This window comes from Echeneis naucrates, chromosome 16 (assembly GCF_900963305.1).
Source record: "Echeneis naucrates chromosome 16, fEcheNa1.1, whole genome shotgun sequence".
Classification (NCBI taxonomy): Eukaryota; Metazoa; Chordata; class Actinopteri; order Carangiformes; family Echeneidae; genus Echeneis; species Echeneis naucrates.
Window position 1 is genome coordinate 19,802,788 of NC_042526.1, and position 21,143 is coordinate 19,823,930.

General features: G+C 39.5%; 1 protein-coding gene across 1 annotated transcript in view; it reads left to right on the forward strand.

Annotated features, from left to right (window-relative positions):
- The window catches only part of cspg4 (chondroitin sulfate proteoglycan 4), a 62,685-nt gene extending 42,955 nt beyond the window's left edge, over window positions 1-19,730 (forward strand). Inside the window, exons 6-11 of the mRNA XM_029523819.1 lie at window positions 2,777-2,953; window positions 10,150-10,348; window positions 10,754-10,885; window positions 12,352-12,512; window positions 15,035-15,218; window positions 15,886-19,730. Of these exons, the coding sequence (XP_029379679.1) occupies window positions 2,777-2,953; window positions 10,150-10,348; window positions 10,754-10,885; window positions 12,352-12,512; window positions 15,035-15,218; window positions 15,886-17,693 (2,661 nt within the window). The 3' untranslated portion in view covers window positions 17,694-19,730. The remainder of the gene's footprint in view (window positions 1-2,776; window positions 2,954-10,149; window positions 10,349-10,753; window positions 10,886-12,351; window positions 12,513-15,034; window positions 15,219-15,885) is intronic.
- The last annotated feature ends 1,413 nt before the right edge of the window (window positions 19,731-21,143 follow it).

Here is a 21,143-nt window from a genome sequence, read left to right on the forward strand (position 1 = left end):
ACATATTGCAGAGTATGTATATATGTATGTATATTTTACCCCATTTTAATAACTCTAGGGGTTGTAATAACTTCCTCTCACAACAGGACGAGTGGTTGTTACCACAGCAAGGCATCACTAGGGAACTTTCCCCAGTTACTACTCAGTGCTGTTTTGGATTTGTTGTGTTGTACCCAATAGAAAGGGAGAGGGAGAATCTGTGAGCTACTGCAATACTGTTATCTGGTCTCTCTCCTTGTGGTTCAGAAGCCCAGATTTAGGAAAATATAAAAAATGCATGAGTAGTTACTGGTGGAAAAACCTCATGCATCTGAATGGACCGCATAGTTTTGTGGAGCACACGTCTGGACACATCTTGCAGCTCCTACATCCAGTCCTAGTCTAGCTATACTCTCCTCTACTTTGCTGAACCATTGTGGAAAAACTGACAATGCCTCTGGACTGCCTTAAGCCAAAATAAACTGGCCTACTATATTCTTATAATAATGCACGAGTGCACACAAACCTCTCGCACCTCTGCCAAACTCGCTCATACTGTATCTCAAAAATCCCTGTGTGCAACTCAAATAGACCTAGTGCATAGCAGAGAGTGCATTCGCAGCAAGGAGGCAAAAATAAAACACAACATCTGCTAGAATGGAAATAAGATAAAAGCCTTTTTTAGCATGTGTATTTTCATTGTTTGCTTTCATTGTTATACCCGAACCCCACCTCACTGAGGGAAAAAAATTTCCAAACTTTCACCAAAGCTTAATTATTCTGAACCAATTGCACCTTTCTTTATTGCACCCCCATTACATGAAACTGTCTTTTAAGGTCCAATGGAGAAGTTCCCACTATAGTGGACTTATTGGTGTGTGCAGTAATTGTGATAAAGTCATCCTTTGGGCTAGTTCACACACAGTTATATAAGCAAAAAGTAACAGTAAAAAGAAAAATTATAGTCTCGTGCAGAAGAGCTACATGAACACCAACCACAAGAATGCTAAGTAACTATGTGCTTTGTGGCCCAGATGTGTCGCATATGTGTAGAATCTGTGTCAGACAATGTATAATATTCTGCTACCATCAGTGCTGACTCGGATTTATTTGGCTTTGAACAATGGAGCCGTGTACATGTTCAGGTACATGGGTGCCATCCAACTGTGAAGAAACACAGTGAATCTGAAACTGTTGTTTCAGTTGAAACATAAAAAACTTAACTTTATTCAGGTTAAGCCCTAAAGTCTGTAGAAACCTATTGAAGTTCACACAGGTGCCTTTATTTTTCAAAGTAAAAAATGTTTTCAGAGCAAAGTAAGCAATTTTCTACAATTCATAATTTAAAACTTTTCAAAATAAAGCGGGCACACGGAAGCTGAGATCTTACATTAATCAAAATGAAAGTTTAAATAAATATGCATGCTAGTGTGAAATATCCACACGCACATCAGTGTTTCTGTGAGAAGATCTGAAGGCCTCGTGTCCAACAACCACCCACTGTTTATTGTCCCGGCAAGAAGACTGATTGTCTGCCTGACCTTCCCCGATCACTAATGATGATGGGGGTTGTTATAGAGGGTTACCAGTCATATGGGATCCATTTGGCACTTCCTGCTCTCTGAGGCAGGTCCTCTCATCCTGTAGCTTACTGGCTTTTGTCTACACAAACTGTCCTTCTTCCAGAGAAACCCTCTGAATACCTTCAATTTGTCAAAAAAGTATCACAGGAAGACGCTTAGATTGACAGATTATGTGATCCAGACAAAACTACTAGGATGAAGAACAAGAAGGTAGAGTGCTACATCCTGACATTCCTGTTTAAGCAGAAAGTCAGCAGGGTTGGCTCATCCTGGCCTCAGGTGCTGTTTTCCATCTAACAAACCTGACACTGGGTGACTGATTCCTTTCTACATCTGGTTTCCCTCAAGGTTTTGTTCCATATGTGAGTTCCTCTTTCTTCTTGTCTTTAAGACCCGATTATATCCTTTGTCTTAAAACTTTGAAAGGATGAATCATTTGCTTGGAAACAAAACAGAAGAGACAGGAATGATAGTAGGCATGTGTAGCTTTGTTCCATTTCCACTGGAAGCTGTGTTTCCCAAAACAAATCACACAGAATACAGTTTTGGTCACAAGCTGTATAAGTAATGAATACAATTTGTATAACATATACCTCACCCCGGATAAGCGGATGAAGATGGATGGATTGATAATAGATATGTATGTATATATGTTTGTGTGTGTCTGTCAGTGTGTGTGTGTGTTAAGGCTTACCACTGCAATAAGCCAATGATAGGAAATTTTACTGGAGTAAAATTGAGGGCAGTTGTTGAGCAGTAGTTGATTAGATGATCTGACCTATCCAAGGTGACCCTGCCTTGCCCAGTGTGAGCTGGGATTGGCTCCTGCACCTCCCGCGACCCAGAAACTGATAAGTTTTAGAAGATTAAATAATTAGTTGATTACTTAATGATTTAATGTTTGCTGTCGACATTTTTAATCTGTTCAAGTGGGCCATGAGTAAAAAAAAAAAAAAAAAAAAAGTTTGGAACTACTGACTATAGCTTTCAGGTTGCATCCCATGATGCAACCTGAAAAATCCAGTCCCTGCCTACATGCTTCCGGTGTTTGTGACACAGGCTTAGTCTCTAGAAGGAATCGCTTTCAACTGTCACTGTAATTGGTCATTCCACCTTTTTTGCTCTTTTGGCCTTTCCCTATTTTATGATCCTCCCTGCCAGTCAGGTCTAATTTGCAACTGAAGTGACAATTGCTTCCTTTTTGCCTTCTTCAGGTGAAAGCTGGACACATCTACTACATGCATGACAGCACAGAAAGTAGGGAGGACAGTTTCACACTCTCTGCCACAGCTTATGAGATTGAGCGCCGGAGCCCTCCCATCACCATCTCAGTGACTGTCATTCCAGTCAACGACGAGCCACCAAGACTGGCACGTAACACAGGCCTGGAGGTAATGTTTTGTACTTTGAAATAGCACTGGCTGTTGCTGTAGGATAATCTTTTATGCCTATAAAATTTACACTTTGAGTAATTTTTCCAGCTGATGAGTATTCAAGCTGACCAGAGTTATCATTCTGTGTGAAGGAGGAAGAACAAACTTTTCTTTGCAGTCTGTCAAAACAATTGTATGAATATTTTATTGTAAAAATATGAAGCTGTGGAGAAAATCTTCTCCTACAGGTACATGTTACATTCAGTAAATAGGTTTTCTGTTCATTATTATTGTGAACATATTTGCACTGTGTGCTGCTGGAAAAGAGAACAAGTGCGTGTGTGATTGAGGGGACCAGGCATTTCCGACTGCTACTGACTTTGCATCATTGATCTGATGACAAGATGCATTAAAATATGAGACAGGGCGGCAGATTAATGGCTTTGTGACAGATAATGACTCATATGAGTCTGAGATGTTGAAAGGTCACTTTACATAAGACCTATATTTTAAGTGCTTTATGCCTTTGATTTAATTTGATTTTCAGAACAAAATAAATATGTGAATTTTTTGTGATGTGACAGTAAATCCCATGGGATGTGGCAATTGAAGAAAAAAAACTGTGACCTTCTGGATTAGGGGTTCAAAAGTAAAATGGTGCCACCATGATATCAGTCTGATCTTACTGAGGATCCTAGTTTTAAGAATTTAAACTCTGAACTCTGAATAAACTTTAAAATCCACTGATCTTTCTTGCATCGATACCGGATGGTTTCATCTGCACTTACAGCATGCTGTCATGAATCCTGTGTGAACTAAGAATTTATTGGACTCCTCTTACAATAAACTCAGAGAATTTTTACTCAGACACAGAGGGGAACTACCCTCACAGCAGATGACACATGCTGCGTCAGTACAGCAGTGGCGCCCGCAGCAAATTTGTTTTATAAAGAGCCATGAAATTCAAGTGAATTAGCATATTCTCAGCTTGACTGCTCCCAAATGTGGAGTGTGAATCGTGTAAGTCACATAAACTACAAGAAGATAGGGACTCACAAGTGTATGTGTTCCTTGCAGTGACAAGACCAATCCCAAGTAAACAGGATCTGTATGGATTTTAATGGAGTTCTAAATGCTGATATGTCAGTGAGCACTGACATTTCAAACAAACAATTTCAGCATCTAACACATTTAAATTTATATTTTTAACATACAATTAGAATGATAGATTTGTCAATCTTACCATATGATTTATCCATACTGGGACACTATTAAGAGACTGTAATCAATAGGTGTGAATTACTACCATCATTTAAACACATTCCCTCTATTGCATTTGTACAGCAACTGGATTGTCATTTATTGTGTTTAGATGAGTAGATGAGACAGCTTCTCCTTTGAGACAATCTCCTTTTAATCTTGTTCCTGACAATAAAGGTCCGCAAAAAAAAATCCTTTGGTCACCATAGCAATTTAGCCTCCTCCAACTGAGCATGATGAAAAATTGTGCATGCAACCCATGGAAGACACAAAATGTTTACCTGAGGAAAGAAGTCAATGACAAAATCAAACGGGTCAAAGGTCAAATGTGAATTATGTGTTACATAAGTGTGTTACATGAACATGAAAATTCTAATACGTGGAAGCATGTTGGTTCACAACACTGCACAACAACTAAAGGGGAAAGCTGAAGTCTACATGCAGGGATACACAAACTTCATCACCAACCTTTCACATATTGACACTGGTAGACTAGTATTTCAGGCAGCTATATGCGCAGATTTACTGCAGTTATGGCTGTAATAAGCTACTAGTTTTTACTCCACAAATTAGTAATACTATTTATAAAGTAGTAAATCTAAAAACCCAATAACTTACAATAATAGCCACTGGTGCATGAAGAACACTGGCTAATCAATTGTATCTTTTTTTGAAAGGGCCTACAGGAAGCTCACAGTGTGTTGCTGTTAAACTGGTGTGCATATTTCATAAAGGAAAAGTTTTGCAGGATCAGTGACGTAGGTTGTATGTGAGAGAAAGCAGACAGTTGGAAAAAGCCAGTAGTAATCAGCTCACAGAACTGGAAACCAACTGTGTCATTCAGCCCTCCCTGCTCTGCCTGCGGCTCCGCGTCTCCGTGGCAACCCGTATTTTTGGAAAAACCAAGATGGTCGATGAGACCGTGGCTTTTCTGCCAGTGAGAGGGTGGCATCCAGTCCCTATGCCTCCTCTGCAGAGGCTGCAGAATGTAACTTAATCATATGTGGATGTCTAACTCACACAGAGCCTGGGCTGGCCTGGCGGCACTTGGATTGATTTAAAGCAGGCAGTGTGTGTATATGTGTGTGTGTCTATAGTGACCTCTGCAGCACATGATCAGACATCATGACTAAAATGGCAGTGATTGGGCTCTGTTCAAGCTCACCATTGATTCCATTTGGCTCAATCTGTACAATACAGCTGGACTTCATCCGGGTTTACGTTCTTTCTCTGTCTGCCTCAACTTTGTTTCTAAATAATTTTCCCAAAGGGTCAGTCTGAGCCTTGCAATTTCTCTATCTATCTATTTCATCTTTCAATCTCCCTTCTCTCCTTAGATTCTGTCACAGTCTGAATGGCTACATCCTGTTTCCTTTGACTGTCAACATAGTCCTCCTCGTTACTTGTGCATATCACCAGTGAGTGATTGATGGAGTATAGTAATTTTTCTTATCCCTCATCAAAACGCAAAGTGGGTGACACTATGTGGAGTAAATCTTTCATCACTGCAGATGAGGAGCTGAAATCAAAATGGTTCACCATCGCTCTCTTGGCTTACTATCATGTTGTTTTGCTGTAATCTGTCTAGCTTTACCTCACGTCCCCTCACTCCCCAGCACAGAGGCAGGAACATACCAGTGTAAGCTGTACTCGGACCTTTGGACAGAAAGGGTTACAGCCTCAAAAGTCTAGTGCCCCTCAGAGTCTCAAACATTTGAGAGAGGGTGGCATCCTGTTGAGTCATCAGCGAACTCAGTCATTTGCCTATGGCAGCTTTTTCATTTCTGCCTCCAAATGAAATATCAGCCATTGTGTCCGATCAAATTGAATTTTCAGCCCCTCCTCTTAGGTGCTAAACATATTGATTGTTATAAAAACCATCAAGGCCATTTTTAGATTACCTGCTCCAAACTGTCTGGGGGTTTTGCTGGAATGGAAAGTGGGGTTATGTGGCCATCTAGTGTTCGTGATGGTTAACTGCACTATAAAAACTACCTACCGCTGCTGCAGGTATGACCTCATTTTAATTATTGATGCAGTTTTCATTATTCAAGCAACGCCCTTAAGAGAGCAACTTTTGTTTCTTCCTGTCCTCCTGTGATAATGGTTATATATGAATTATAATGGTAAAATTGAGATAATCCGCCCTTCTTGTGTTCATTATCATCCTCATTATTAACAATCCTATGTGAGTTCACATTTTCTACCAAACATTTACTGCATCAATGGAAAATATGGTACCAAGGTGTGAAAACAAAAGCAGCCAATGGACCAATATGTTTATCCCAAAAATCACCAATGTCCGTTTCATGCATATATTTCTGAGAGAGGTTATCACAAATTCTTGTCAGATGATTGTGTGCTTCCTATTAGGGCAGACCTTTGCACTATTACTGAATTCCTTCTATTGGGTGCCTTCTCACTACCTGCTCCTCTGTTTAATCCTGACCTGAGTTTGTGCTCTCTAATATAGTTTTTGAGACCTGTGGTTTAACATCCCACCTTTCCACAGTGACATGCAGGTTCAGGTCAGGATCACATGATCAGGTCACTGTTGGAAGCCTCATCTGTGACCAACTCTCAAACACACCGGTCACTGATATTCTGGGTGCTCACACAGGCTTATAACCTTTAACTGGCAGCCAATAAAAAAGAAAAAAGTGAAATTACTCCTGAAACCATTGTTGCATTGTGGGTCTTCAGAGATCTACTACTGACTAATTTTGGCTTTTAGATATCCTTCTAAAATTACAATCTCTGAATAAAACCATGCTTGAGATGAGTACAAGCTTTTATCCTTACACTGTAATCCATTCTACATTGTGCAAAACTTTCTCAAAATTAACACCATGTTTCCTGTTGTTTCCTGTCTGGAGTTTTTTCCTCATTTATTGAAAACAAATCTTTAATGACTCCAGCTCCATTAGTAGAAAGAGAAAGGGTGCTTGTTGGGTACTGGTTTTTACCTGTAACAGTTCTTATTAATGCTTGTTTTCAAGGTGGGTGGCGCTGTTGTTGAGTCATCTCTGCACATTAAAGCACGTCCTGAGCTACCAGAAGCACCGGAGGCCTCTCGTGTCTTGGAAGGATAAAACAGAGAGGAGGGAATGCATCAAGCAGCTGTTTCTTCCCTTGGTGCTCTGCTTTAGGGCAAATAGATTCCCTTCCCATCCTCCCTAACAGATTCAAAATGTTTGGGCTCAGTCTTTGCTTCCTCACCAGGGGTGTGCCCCTAGACAAAATATCAGGCTCCGTTTTCTGCAGACCTGAAATGGAAACTGCCCCGTGGAGGCAGAGGTTCTTTTAAGGCCTGATATCACAGGCAGATCTCCGCAGGCTTCAACAGCACAGTGGATTTTTTCTGTCGGTATATATGGTGGTGGAGTTCTGCTTGAATTGCATTTTGGGTACTTTTGAGATCATAGCTGGTGTATCAGTTTACCATAGATCTAAGCAATAGGCCTCGCTCCATTCTTCAAGCTTCTGGTCAAGGTTATAGTCCTAAATCTGGCAACCTGTTTACTTCCAAAGATCAGAGCCTCTATTTCTTCTTCCCTGGCACCCAAGGCTGTGCAGATGGACATCTAGGTATGACTCAAACATCATACGTCAGACACATTTTGACCTGTAAATCAGCAAACCAGTGCAATCAAGTCTTTGGGTTAGGGTTAGGGTTGACAATCTCATCCATCTTATATTACCATAGTCATGCTAAAGGTTTTCTGCTCTGACTGGTACGTATGGAACGTGTGGATGAATGGATGGATGGATGTTGTTGCTTTCTTAGCATTGATTTGAAGGTTACAGACAAAAATTCTTCAGTGAAAACAGCTTGTTGTGTTTTTGAAGACTGCTGAAATAGCTTTAGCTGCAAAACTTGAGCGGGACAGTCCTGTTGATTTCACTTCAACTAAAACGCATTTTTAATTTGTAAACAGTTTTAAAAGTTCTAATTGAGAGGAAGCAAAAAAAAAATTAGCCATAATGAATTGCAGCACTGAACTGCTGACGCTGTGCATCGTGCTGGTGGAGCTTTGACGCGGTGTCAAACTGAATGGGGTGTTAGCAACTGATTGACTGTAAGGTAACTAAATTATACACTCTACAACACATTTGTTACATTAACCGCACTAGATGTGTCTGAGTTATTAGGATTCACACCAAGCAGTGAGTGAGACAGCATTTTTGTCGGTTTTATCAGAAATTCTAAGAGAGTTGTTGGAGGAGTCAGGCTGGAGGAGAGAAAAACAGGGATAAATGGAATATACAGTACAGGCCAAAAGTTTGGACACATCTTCTCATTCAAATGAATAGGAATGTGCGTCCAAACCTTTGGCCTGTACTGTATGTTTTTCAGATACACTAATGATGTCCTAGGATGTCCGTCAGCTGGTCAGTGCCAGAATTTGTATTTCCTCACTTTCACACCAGCACCACCGCAATGTTTGCATTTATGATTTTGACATTTCAGCAAATATTTGCTATGTTAAAATAGATATGGTACACATTACGCCTTCATGCAGACACGGAAGGAGCATTTTCACTGCAGAGATGTTGGTATTGGACACTAATCGGACAGTAATACCAACACTTGGAATGCTGGTATTAGTGTTTAGCTCAAAGCACTACTGTGCAACAGACTCACAAAGCCGTTAGAAGTGCTGAATGTTTCAGTTTACATCTGGCTCATGCTGCATGGCACTACACTGTTTTCATCTAAACTGTGTTTCAACTAAAAAGCCTAGATCTACACTTAGATTACATACAGTATTAAGTCAAATACAAAATTAAGTGTCAGGCTATTATAGTACATGAAATAGTAAAATCCACCCCAAAGCATTGAAAGGCACTTTCCAAAACAGATGCGGTTAATGTAGCATGCATCTGAGGCCCACTTGTATTATTTGGCAGCGCATTTTCAAATTCCCATGGAAAAATGGGCCCATGTAGACAGTGTGACAGCACACAAAACTTGTTAAAAGTGTAATAGCAATGAAGTAAAATAGCATTTTCTACAATTATGATATGCAGACCAACTACTAAGGTTTTTAAATTAACAGATTAGATCCTGCACCAGAACTAACTGCCATGCTTTGAAATCTCTAATTCTCTTTTCTTAAATGCAAATATCACTGCATATCAAAGTTAATACCCATTCTCCAAAGGCCTTTGAAAGCCATTATTCTTTCACATCTAGAATGTGATTTTAAAATCTTTTAGATTAATATAAGGATAGATAGATTTACTTTATTGATCCATAAGTGGAGAACTCCTTACATTATATTTGACAGGTGCTTGTATGTGCCATGTAGCATCAGTTAATTTCTAAATAGGCCTTGCTCTCGGTGACTGACACCTCAGCCTGAACCTTTCGTCCTCCTGCCCAAGGCTTTGTGCTCTTCATCCTGAATCATGAGAGAGTCAGATAGGTATCAGGGGCTCGGTGGTTGTCAGGTTTGATCCGTCCCTCTTAATGTACCTTCAGCTCATTCACCCAACTGATTCTAGCTATCTCTTTCTGTGGGGATCTGGCCCATTTCTTTCAATTAATGCAACTTTCAGCCAGCCGGCCATTAGTAGTCCATTAAAGCCCCTTTACCCAGGTAGAGTCATTCAGCCTGCAGTGCTGTGTTCCTGATAACAGGAGCGTCTAGACTGTCATGGAGAAAGAATTAACCTTTTTTAAATTGTTACTTTGGAGGTGGCTCTTTGTAGGATGGGTTAAGTCTCTAAACTAAGCTCCTTTGCTTGTTGAAGAATTTAGTTCTTTTTGGATAGATTGATTTTCCTTTGCCTATCTATCTGCCTCCAGACTACCTCCAGACTCCTGACCTGAGAAAGTAATGTAAACATAACTCTGACTGGGTGATCTGATGTCTCTCTTCATCTCTGTGCCCTCTCCCTGCCCCCCCCCCCCCCTACCCCCCACCCGCCCTGTCTTTGATATTTCACAGGTCCTGACTGGAGAGGAAGCTGATATCACCTCCAGCATGCTCAGCACTGAGGATGCCGATACCCCCACAGAAGAGCTGGTCTATCATGTAGAAGTGCCGACCAACGGGATGGTGGCGTTGAAAGAGGCGCCCAAAGAGGCCATCCTGAATTTCACACAGGCTCAAATAAACAATGGAGAGGTCATCTTTATCCATGAGGGTGAGAGCAACACAAGCCCCCGTTAACACACAATGCAGATTTTTACCGCAGTGTATATTTTTTTGTGAAATTTATTGACTTCTATCAGAAACTGAGTGAATTACAACAACACAGCTGTAAATTATCAGCTGACTGTTACCTTTTATCATCCCACCACCTTAACCTCTTAGACCCCAACCCTGTGATATTGTATTCAAATAAAAGTTTATCTCTAATCAAAAAGGCAAAAGTAATATAAGTAATAAGAATATGTAAGTATAAGTAATATAAATTATACAATTTTTGTATTATGTATGTTCATCTTGGTGTTGTTTTTGCATGTTGTATTGTGGAAATAGTATTTAAATTCAAATGAATTGAATTAACTAGATGAATGAACAGTAACAATCTCATGCATTGCTCCAGGTGAGGAGTCTGGTGGTTTCAGTTTCACCGTGACAGATGGAGAGCACACGTCTCCTCTCTACCAATTTGTCATCACAGCCAGCCCTCTCACCAATACCATGGTAACGCAGGAGGAGCTCATGGTGTTTCCAGGTAAGATGCCAAAATCCTCCCGATTTTATACCAGACGGACAACAGTGATGGAGGGATAACTATGGTGATGAGGGTTCAGCCATTGTCATTACCGCAGAATAATAACAGTCCTTTTTCAGCCATTGTATTTTTTTCAGTTTCATGTTTGCATCCAACATATAAAACATAGTCAGCCACAGACAGTTCATCTAAACCTCATTTAAGTCGCTGTTTTGCAACAAAGTGATTATAGTAAAGAATCTGAATTATTTTTCCATCCATTAACAGTCCCCACATCTTCAAATGATGCTGAACTTCAAAGACCTTTTTACCTCTAGCTAAGAAATGCTGTTTCCAGGACAGCAACTTTCCATTTAGTGTGTGGATGATAAAAAATACATCATAGTTTACCTCCTTTATTTTCAACTTTATTTTTTATTATTTTTAGCCCAGAAATGCAAAAAAAAACCAACATGAATATTGATATAATATGGTTTCAACCCTTCATGTTTATAATAATAGTCTGTTGTTTCATTGTGCTTTAATCTTATTGTAACCTTGGGTATATAGTATCCTAATAGTAATATTATTACTATTATTTATTTTAGTATATTTAGTATGTTTACTACTGTATTTAGTAAATGGTATAAGTTCCTTATCACTTAGAGAACGTATATAAGATATACGTTTATAAGATGTGTTTATAAGATGTGTTTTGTAGGTGTAACACATAAGTCACTTACACTTACAAACCACTCTTTTGTTTCGCAGCTGCTATTGTTTATAGGTGGATGTAATTGAATGTGAATTATGTCTCTTGAGGAAGTAAATGTGATGTAGCAGTCCAGAGATACCAGAGACTTCTGAGAAAATTAGGTTACATCAACAACCTCAGTGGCTTGTAATAATAACTAAGCAAATATAATCAATCAAAGTCATTATTTTTGTTTACTGGAAACAAGCTACTGTGTAGCAGGGCAACAGATATGTACAAAAGTCTTTAAAAACACTAATTATTGTCATTAACACAGTACCAGTTCAAACGTTATGTCAGTGTTTTTAAGACTGACTTCAGACGCTTCAAACCATTTTCAAGTTTAAAATGAATGATCAGCTCATCTTTAATGATTGACAAAAAAAAACAAAAAAAAACATCACAACTCCTTCTGATGAAAGTTTTGAGAAGTGAGAATGATCACGAGCATCAGCAGCAGAATAACCTCAGCTCTTTATAGTCTTTTTCTAGCTGGCACAGGAGATGACTTGTGGTCCCACTTTTTTTTTAAAGCTTGTATAAAATCTTGCAATGAAACTCACTTCACTTCAGTTCAGGGCACTGTTCTGCAGGCTAATGCTGCATGAGTTACTGTAACTGCATAAGTCTGAGGCATTTTTAAACTCTACTCAATTTCCAAAGTTCAGCTATGGTGCCAAGAGACCATTTTCACCAGAATCATCTCAGCACTCACAGGAGCGTGTCTTCACAGGAACCCGGCAGCCCATAACAAGTGCCAATCTGGGGGCTGTAACCAAAGAGGATGGAAATGAGATAAGCTACTCACTTATCCGCCCACCTCGTTTGGGAAGACTCATCCTAGCCAATGACAGGAACCAGTACAACGAAATTACCCACTTCTCACAAACACAGGTAATTACTTATTTTGTGTATGTGTGTGTGTGTGTCCGAGGTATATTTCTCCTAGGACACATTACACTAATTTCCTCTCCTCCTGTCTTACAATAAATGATCTCTGTTAACTTTTAATCATTAAAATAGGCAGCAAAAGGTAAACATTAAAATAGTGAAAGAACATATATTCTCTATATTCTGATTTATTCCTTGATAAGAAGTGATGAAGCCACTGAAAGTTCAACCATTACTCAAGCTCCTTTTTTTTTTAATAGTGCCTCTCCTGTTCCAGTTTTAATATTCCTATTAATAGCAGGTTTTGCAGTCATGGCAGCTGAAGGCATCCCAGGCTTATGCCACATATATCAGACAGACATATAAGAAGACATACAGTACAGGCCAAAAGTTTGGACACATGTTTTCTTTCAAATGAATAGGAAAGTGTGTCCAAACTTTTGGCCTGCACTGTAATACCACTTGAATGCTTAGAAAATGCAGCCAATCCTGCGTTCATCACAAGGCAGAGCCACAGAAGCAACCACTCCTCCATAAGTGGAAATTAAGTTCAATAGGGAGTTTCAGGTTGCAACTTTTCACACATATGAATACTTTTGCACCAGACTGCCAATATTTAATATGTGTTCCTCTTCGTTAACTTTTATTTACACCAGGGGAGTCTGTGCAATAAACTTGTTAGTCAAGCTCAGTTAGTGCTTGACTAAACCTAGTGTGACAGACTGTGAAAAATGTCCTCATCAGAAAAACAAGACTAGAAAAAAAAAATCCATTGTTTGTTTCTTTCATATGCTTCACTTATCTGTGCTTAACCAAATAGCTTCAGTTTATTCATTTAAAACGAAGCTTAATCCTAAAGGTAACATACCAGAAAATCATCATATTGGCCTTACAGACAGCCCTTGTATTTGTGATAACTTAATAAACTTAATAACTTAAAACTAACTAATTGAACTTCAAATCATTAATTATAATTATGACAGGTCATTTTTGTAAAATGGTCAATTCAGAACAAAATAGCCACTTTAATACGCAGAAATGTATTGACTGTCCAAATTGTAAGTCTGACCTTCAGCTATCCAACCCAGACCCAGATATATGACTTAATTTTATGACACAGCATAGACCATCGACTCCAGACTGATCTGTTTGATCACCCGACTATTGGCATCAGACTGATCAAATCCATTTCTATTGCTTTTTAACATATGAAGCACAAATGTGTTCTTCCATTTAATCAGCAGGGAGAGTTGTGGAATGTGACTTTTGTCATTCTGACATTGTTTAGCTTCATGACTAGCATAAGAATTAAGGTCTTGGCTTATACTGTATCTTTGAAATTTAGAGTTTTTATAGTTTTATAGTTTATAGTTTATAGTTAATTATATTTCAGAATCAGGTGACTGCAGACTGCCCTTGCTTTTATTGATGTCAAATCCTTGATAATCTCCGTCAGAGGTCCTGTTTGTAAAAGTCTCAGCAACGAAGAAGAGTTTGAAGAAGGGTTTATTTACAATGGATTTGATTTCAGTTGTTGTAAATGTAACCTTAGTAAACTTAGTGTAATAAAATGTTTTTAAAAATTTTTTAATGTTTTTAAAGGCTGACACCTATGTGTTTGAGCAGAAGTCCTCAACCGGGTGTGGCTTTTTCTCTCCAAAGAGTTCACTTGTCCTTGCTTATGCTCTTGCAAGTAAAAGTCTGTAAATAATGAAATGCCTTATTTTCCTTTTTACTCAAGTTATATATCCAAGGCCCAGTGTGTTTTGTGTCCTCTGTGGTGGCCGTGTGCTCTCAGTCTCATCTTATGCCATTCCAGACTATCTGTTCATTTCTATTCCTGACATCTGACCATGCTTGAAGGAGCATGAAAACAAATTCTTTCTGTGCAAACTGCACCATTTAGACTGTGACAGAAAAATCTAACAGTATGCTGAGCTGAAAACCGGATTCGATGGGTGTATGCATGCATATATGGTTGTATATATTCGTCTGTGTGTGAAAGACGAACAGAGCAAGAGAGAAGAGTTGAGTTTAGGACAGAGTGACCTCAGAGAGAGAGAGAGAGGGAGAATACACAGGGCGTCCCATTCCAGTTGTCCACAGCCCATATCCCAGTTCAGCTGAGCCAAACCGCTGCTGCAGCCATTAGAGCTGCTTTTTCAGTGTCAGGCCAGCAAACGTCAGAGAAACAGGCTGCAATCAAATATGTTTTCACAAACTTCTATCACAATCCTCATCTAAAAAAATTAAATAAGGTTTAAAAAAAAATTGCAGCACACAGAGTGTCACTATGCCAACAAATAGTGAGATTTTCATAAAATGCTGACACATTTATTTGTGTTTTCTCAAAAATATGTTTCCTATTAGCTGTTTTAACATCAAAATTCAACACCAAAATATACTCAGGTTAAACATTTTCCTGTGGCTCAAACATGCTACAGGGGAGGTAATTTGTGATGTTAGTGTCAGATTTGATCAGAAACTGCTCATTATCTTCTAATTTTGTTTCCTTTGTTGCACAGCTGGAGTCAGGAGCAGTCTTCTATGAGCACCAGATACCAGAGGAGCCTTTTTGGTTGGCAAGGGATTCCATAGAGTTCTCTCTATCATCACAGACAGCTCCAGATGTGCGTCACATGCTGCCCATCACCATCTCATATTATGCTGCTCACAGCAACATCTCCTCACAGCTGTGGAAGAACAAAGGTAAAGACCATGCAACAGAGGAAGAAACTGCATGTTTCTAAAAAAAAAAAAAAAACACTCAATAATTATCTGATATTTATTCAGTTTTTATCAATACAATGTTTGTTGGCTAAGCATATATTCTCTTTTTTGCTACATCATTGCAGAATCTGAGGGTAAACAGAGTAAAAGCAGAAAAATGACAAGATATTCCTGAAAGTGTTTATAGATTGCAAAGAGATACTACACCAAAATCAATCTGTAGATGATGAAACTCTCCAGAAGGCTTAAAGGGTTGTTGCAGAGTGTTATGTGTTATAGAGTACTTCATGGTCAAAATCATATTGATGTCCCTTTCTGATTAATTTGCCACTATGCTGGGAAATTGACTCAGTTGTTCCTCAATATTCTTCATTTAAATTTTTCTTGCAGCGAAACTTTCTTGTTATGTATTGTGATTTTTCAGTGCCTGAACAGTCCATAGTCATAAAGAGATTTATCGCCCCTTCTTCTGTCTCTGCCAAAACAACAACCCTCATCTGTCTCTCCTAACATGGCAACAGCCTGAGTGAACTGTGCTGCATTATTAAACAGCCACAGATGGCAGCCAGAGCTGGTTAGAAAGTATCTCTGAACTCACTTTGGTCTCACTGAAGATATTCTGTTTGTTTTTATTGTTTCTGCTCAGGACTAGAAATCGTGCAGGGCCAGGGGAAAATCATTGACAACTCAATTCTTGATGGCTCCAACCTCCTTGCTATCTTACGTGAGGCTAACAAAGATGATGTGGACGTGGTTTTTGAGATTAAACATTTCCCTCAACATGGTCGTATTACCCTGGATGGTCAGGACCTGCCACGTGACACCCCAACCTTCATGCAAGAAGATGTAAATCAAGGAAAAGTGGAGTATCTCCATGATGACTCAGGGGCACCTTTTGACAGCTTCTCTTTCAGAGCCTGTCTGAGGTCTGAGGATCATGGTTTGCCCTCGCCTGCCGAGTCCGTGGTCCTGGACGAGATCTTTCACATCTCAATCAAACGCCGTGGCTCTATCCCACCTGAATTAGTTACTACAGACATGCTGTTGGAGGTTCTTCAAGGCTCTGTGACCGTCTTGACCCAGAAGCATCTCAACACTCAGGACGAGGACAGTCCTCCAGATGAGGTGCATTTCAAGGTGACTAAAGCCCCTAGTAATGGTCGACTTATTGACTCTCTCACAATGGGCCCCATCTCTGAGTTCACACAGGAGATGGTCAATCGTGGGCAAGTGTGCTTCTACAGTGATGACAGCCTTGCAGATGGCTTTTTGGAGTTCATTGTGTCAGATGGAGAAGACCAAACAGAACCACACACACTGCACATCAGCGTCCTAGCTCACACCTTGTCTCTTGACAAAGCTGCTGAGATTAAGGTGAGACAAGGTGATGATGAGACCTTGGTAACTGAGGAGATGTTGAGGGCCACTACCGGAGGCCCTATCGAGGAGGACATCCTTTACAAGATCACAAGTGTTCCTAAGTACGCAGCTGTCATGGTGGACCGGCAGCCTACATCAGCCTTCACTCAAAAACAGATCAAAGAAGGCCGAGTCAGCATCCGCTTTGTTAAGTCTACCTCACCTCGAGATAGCGTCGCGTTTCTGGCAAGGAGTCGGGCTGCTAATGTCTCTTCAGTCCTCAACATCACAGTTCAGCCCCTGGCTGACATCGCTCAGGATCCTCTCTTACCCCGAGGCGCTCTTGTAAAACTAGATAGGAAGCTTATGGATGCAACACCATTGGCCAACAAGACCAGAACGTCCCCTACGTTCTCTGTCATCCAACAGCCACGTGGGGCTCGTTTTGTGAGGTTTGGAGGTCCTGGTGCAGGTCAGCAAGCTGCCACATTCAGCCAAAGGGACTTGGATGAGGGTCTTGTTGCGATGGAAATCCTCGATCATTCTTCTGGATCACAAGGCAATACCACTCAGGATGAGGCCCGCTTCCTGCTTAAAGCCCATGGGGTCCCTCCAGCCGAATGTGTGCTTTCCTTCCAGATAGGCCCTTACAATGCTTCTGGGGCCTACCCTGCCACTCTGTTGAGGGTTCCCTCAGGAGCCACTCCAGCCAGCCCCCACTGGAGGGTCAACTGGCCAGCTGCTCCTACCACAGCATCTCCTGGTTCTGGTTCCAACGGGAGACCACACGTTTCTAGACGCAGCAGCTTCTGGTCTATTCTCATCCCCATCCTAGTAATCCTCTTCCTCTTGCTGCTGGCAGCTATCTTGGCCTACTACCTAATCCGTAAAAACAAGACAGGCAAGCACGACGTTCAGACAGCTGGAACCAAACCCAAAAATGGAGAGCTGGCTGGCACAGAAACTTTTCGCAAAACTGACCCAGCCAATAACATCCCAATGGCCAACATGGACTCCAAAGATGCAGATCCTGAGTTGTTGCAGCACTGTCGGACGACTAACCCGGCCTTGAAAAAGAACCAGTACTGGGTCTGAGGCATTTTGAGATAAAGTAGGACACAGAGAGAGGTGGATCCTCTAATGTTTGGAAGCCTCCTCAAGTTATTTCTGTCATTATTAAAGACCTCTTGCCACAGCAGTTTAAATGAAAATAATTTTTTGACTCCATTGATTATTTACTTATCTAAACACAACTGTGGACAAATTCTCAGGCAATGAAACACTGAATACTTATTGGCAAAGAAAGAGGCAGTTTCTTATCTTCGGCGGTTCATGCCATTCAATATTTATTTTAGTTTTATCATTCCTCTTGTCAAAGGGCACAGGTAAAGACATAAACATGACATATGTTTGCAAGAAGTATTTTGGATATGCTCTCTGTCATTGTATTCCATATGATCGCATAGGCCAACTATTGTTCATTTGAGTGGATAGGTGGATAGGTAATTTAAAGTCTTAATAATAGTTTGAGTTTAGTTATTGACTATTAGAGAAGTACATAGAAAGTGAGGTACATAGATTACTGAGAAGATGAAAAACTGCCTCTTAGTGTTTGCTCTCTATTTTTTAATGTTTTACAAGGTACCATTGCATTTTTATTATTTTTTTTCCCTCAGGGCTAAATTCAGTTGATATTTTGGGAAATATTCATTGATTTTCATTTTCTTGCCTCAAGTTAGATGAGAAGAGCACACTATTATGTGTTTTCAAATTTTGAAGAGATAGGCCTGAATAATATCAGTCTAAACCTGAACAAGAAAGCACACAAGCATTTTTCCCAAAATGTCAAATTACTGCTTTAATGGCAACATACAGTATCATTTAAAAAATTAGATTTTTTACATTCAAAGCAGGTGGTTTAATATATATAAAAAAAAAGTTCTGAAACTTAGTTACAAACTACTGCACACGTTTGATTGAATTAGCTCGGAGTCATATCGTCATCTGTCGTAGATTGTTTCTTCTTTGTGCTTCCAAAGTGCTCGTAAATATTCACTGGACTGGCACAGCACTGACGACAAAACTGCACAGTACAGCCTTTATATACCACAGGCAGTGGGCTATTTTCGTATTATTGGGCTTTCACACATCCATATTGGCTGACAGGCACAGATGAGGCCATTACAAAAACTGCAATGTTTCCAATCCGAGTCTGCAATTAAGAATACATAAATACTGGTTGATGCTTGTGTGGGGATAATAAGTGCAAAGTTATGCTATTTAGGTAAACATGGTTTCAAATGAAGACATTGATAGAGGTTGAGTCTTCAAAGCTATTTTTGATTCTAAGCATTCCATACCTAAGCTTGATATATTTTTTTTTTCCTTTTTAGACTTGTTTTGTATTGAGCATTACTGTAAATGAGATATCATCGTCATTTTTGTCTCTCTGACCTGTCGGTTAAGTTATCTGACTGTTGAATATTGAATGATATCCTTAAGGTGAACTACATAGTATACAGTCAGAAATTCAGAGCGCATTTCTGATCCACTAAAGAAGAGAAACACTCAAGCAGTTAGTTTTTCTGGGAGTGCCTTACTATTTACTGTATATTCTTTTAACCTTCTGCAAATCAATGGCAAACTATCCTTTTTTAGTAATTTACTGAATATCCAAATATTTCTTTGCAGTATTCAATCTCTGTTGATTTTCTGTTTTTGTAGCATTTTGACAGCAGGAAATGTGTTCAGTTCAGGAAGTTCTGTGTTCCCAGTGACATCATCCTCTCCCAGATAAGTGAAATAAAATTTTGGGTCTCTTTTTCAAGATGTCAGCACATCAGCATGTTACCAGCTTTAAACTTTTTTGTTTGTTTTTTGCTTACTGAAGGTTAAGTAAATAGCCACCCCTCATTTTTCATTATTTATTATTTTCTGTCACCCCCACACCTAAATTTTTGCTCATGGTACTTGTTCTATCAGAGATTAAAACTGCTGCAAACTGCAGGTGCCTTTGACAAATAATGAAAATGCAAAGAAATGTTCCAATTCATACAACAGAACATAAATGTCTTCTTAAAGCTGCAGTATGCATCTGTGCTTGTTCTCAGCACTAACGGAAATAAATTCATCATGCAACAAAACCTGTGTTCATCATTTTGTCTGCAACATGCGCCGTCTAAAAAGAGAGACAACATTCATCAAGCCAACATTATACTGCCATTATACTGCCTCCTGTTTTAAATTAAATCTGCAACTTTAGTATCCGACAAATATCAAGCTGATTATGCATTGACAGTAATAGACTAGGGTAGGTACTGGTGTAGTATAAAAAGAAATTCTTATGTAATTTTTGTCTTAAGAAAAGATCATGATTTTTAAGGTATTTTTGCTTTGAGAAGAATAAGTTTTGTGTATTTTGGCTATGGTGTTTTGTAATTTAAGTAGAATACAAAAACCCATTATTGACCTATCAAACCCAGGATCCAAATAGTTTTAATTTGCTGGGAAAAATTCTTAAAAACATATTCATTTTGACAAACAATTTAAAACCTTTTTCTTATATCAAAGTAAAAGAAATATCATTTACAATTTCCCAGAGAAAGGGATAGCTTTGTTCACTTGTTAGTTAGCTCTATTACAAGAAAAGTGATAAGTTTTTCCCAGGGAAACTTCTTTTTGTCAACATTTTATGAGTAGCTGCTTCATGTCGTTTTGACCACCAGGTGGCATTAGGACTCAAAAAGGCTACAGAAAAAGCCAGAACAGCTCCTTCAGCCATTTGTCAGCATTTAACAAGGCTGTCTGCATCAGTCATTCTTTCCAGTGGCTGGCCTTTGCTTTTCAGCATTTCTCTCAACCTTTTGTATTTCCCTGCTCCCTGGACTTCTCCTGGTGTCCATGGCCCTTGATGGGTCAAACTATGCTCTGAGCACTCACTCTTGGCACAGCTGTTCCTCTCCATGTGTCTGTTTATGTCATGCTTCTTTCATGTCTCAGAGCAGCCACTGTGCTGAACATATTTTGATATGTTCACCTTACTGAGTTTAAAAGCTGTTGCTTAAAAAGAATGAGAAGGAGTCTGGCTCATACCAGTCTTCGCCACTCATGCCCACTGAAACAAAGCTAAAGCTACAAGCTCACTTAAAAACTAAAACTAAGTTTTAGTTTAAACTAAGTCAAAACTGAAATTTTATCCAATAAAGTTAAATAAAAGTGAAAGTGACCCTGTGATTTTTTTTTCTTAAACCAGATGTTAGTTTCTCTTTGACTTAGAAAAAGAAGAAGCTTCAATAGATGAAAGATATGCAGAGAAAATGAGCCAGTGGAAACATTAAACATTAAATCATAAACCAGAACATTCGCACTGTGTTCAGTGAAGTTATAAACAATTTGGAGGATAAGGTGATTTGCTGTGTTTGCAGTGTTGTGCATCTCAACTCCCCAATCTAAACTATGACGTGTGTAGAAACAGGGGAGGAAAAAAGTCATTTCCGCCTCCTGCCGTTCACTCCCACATGTAAAGTGCCTGTCTATTGAAGTTGG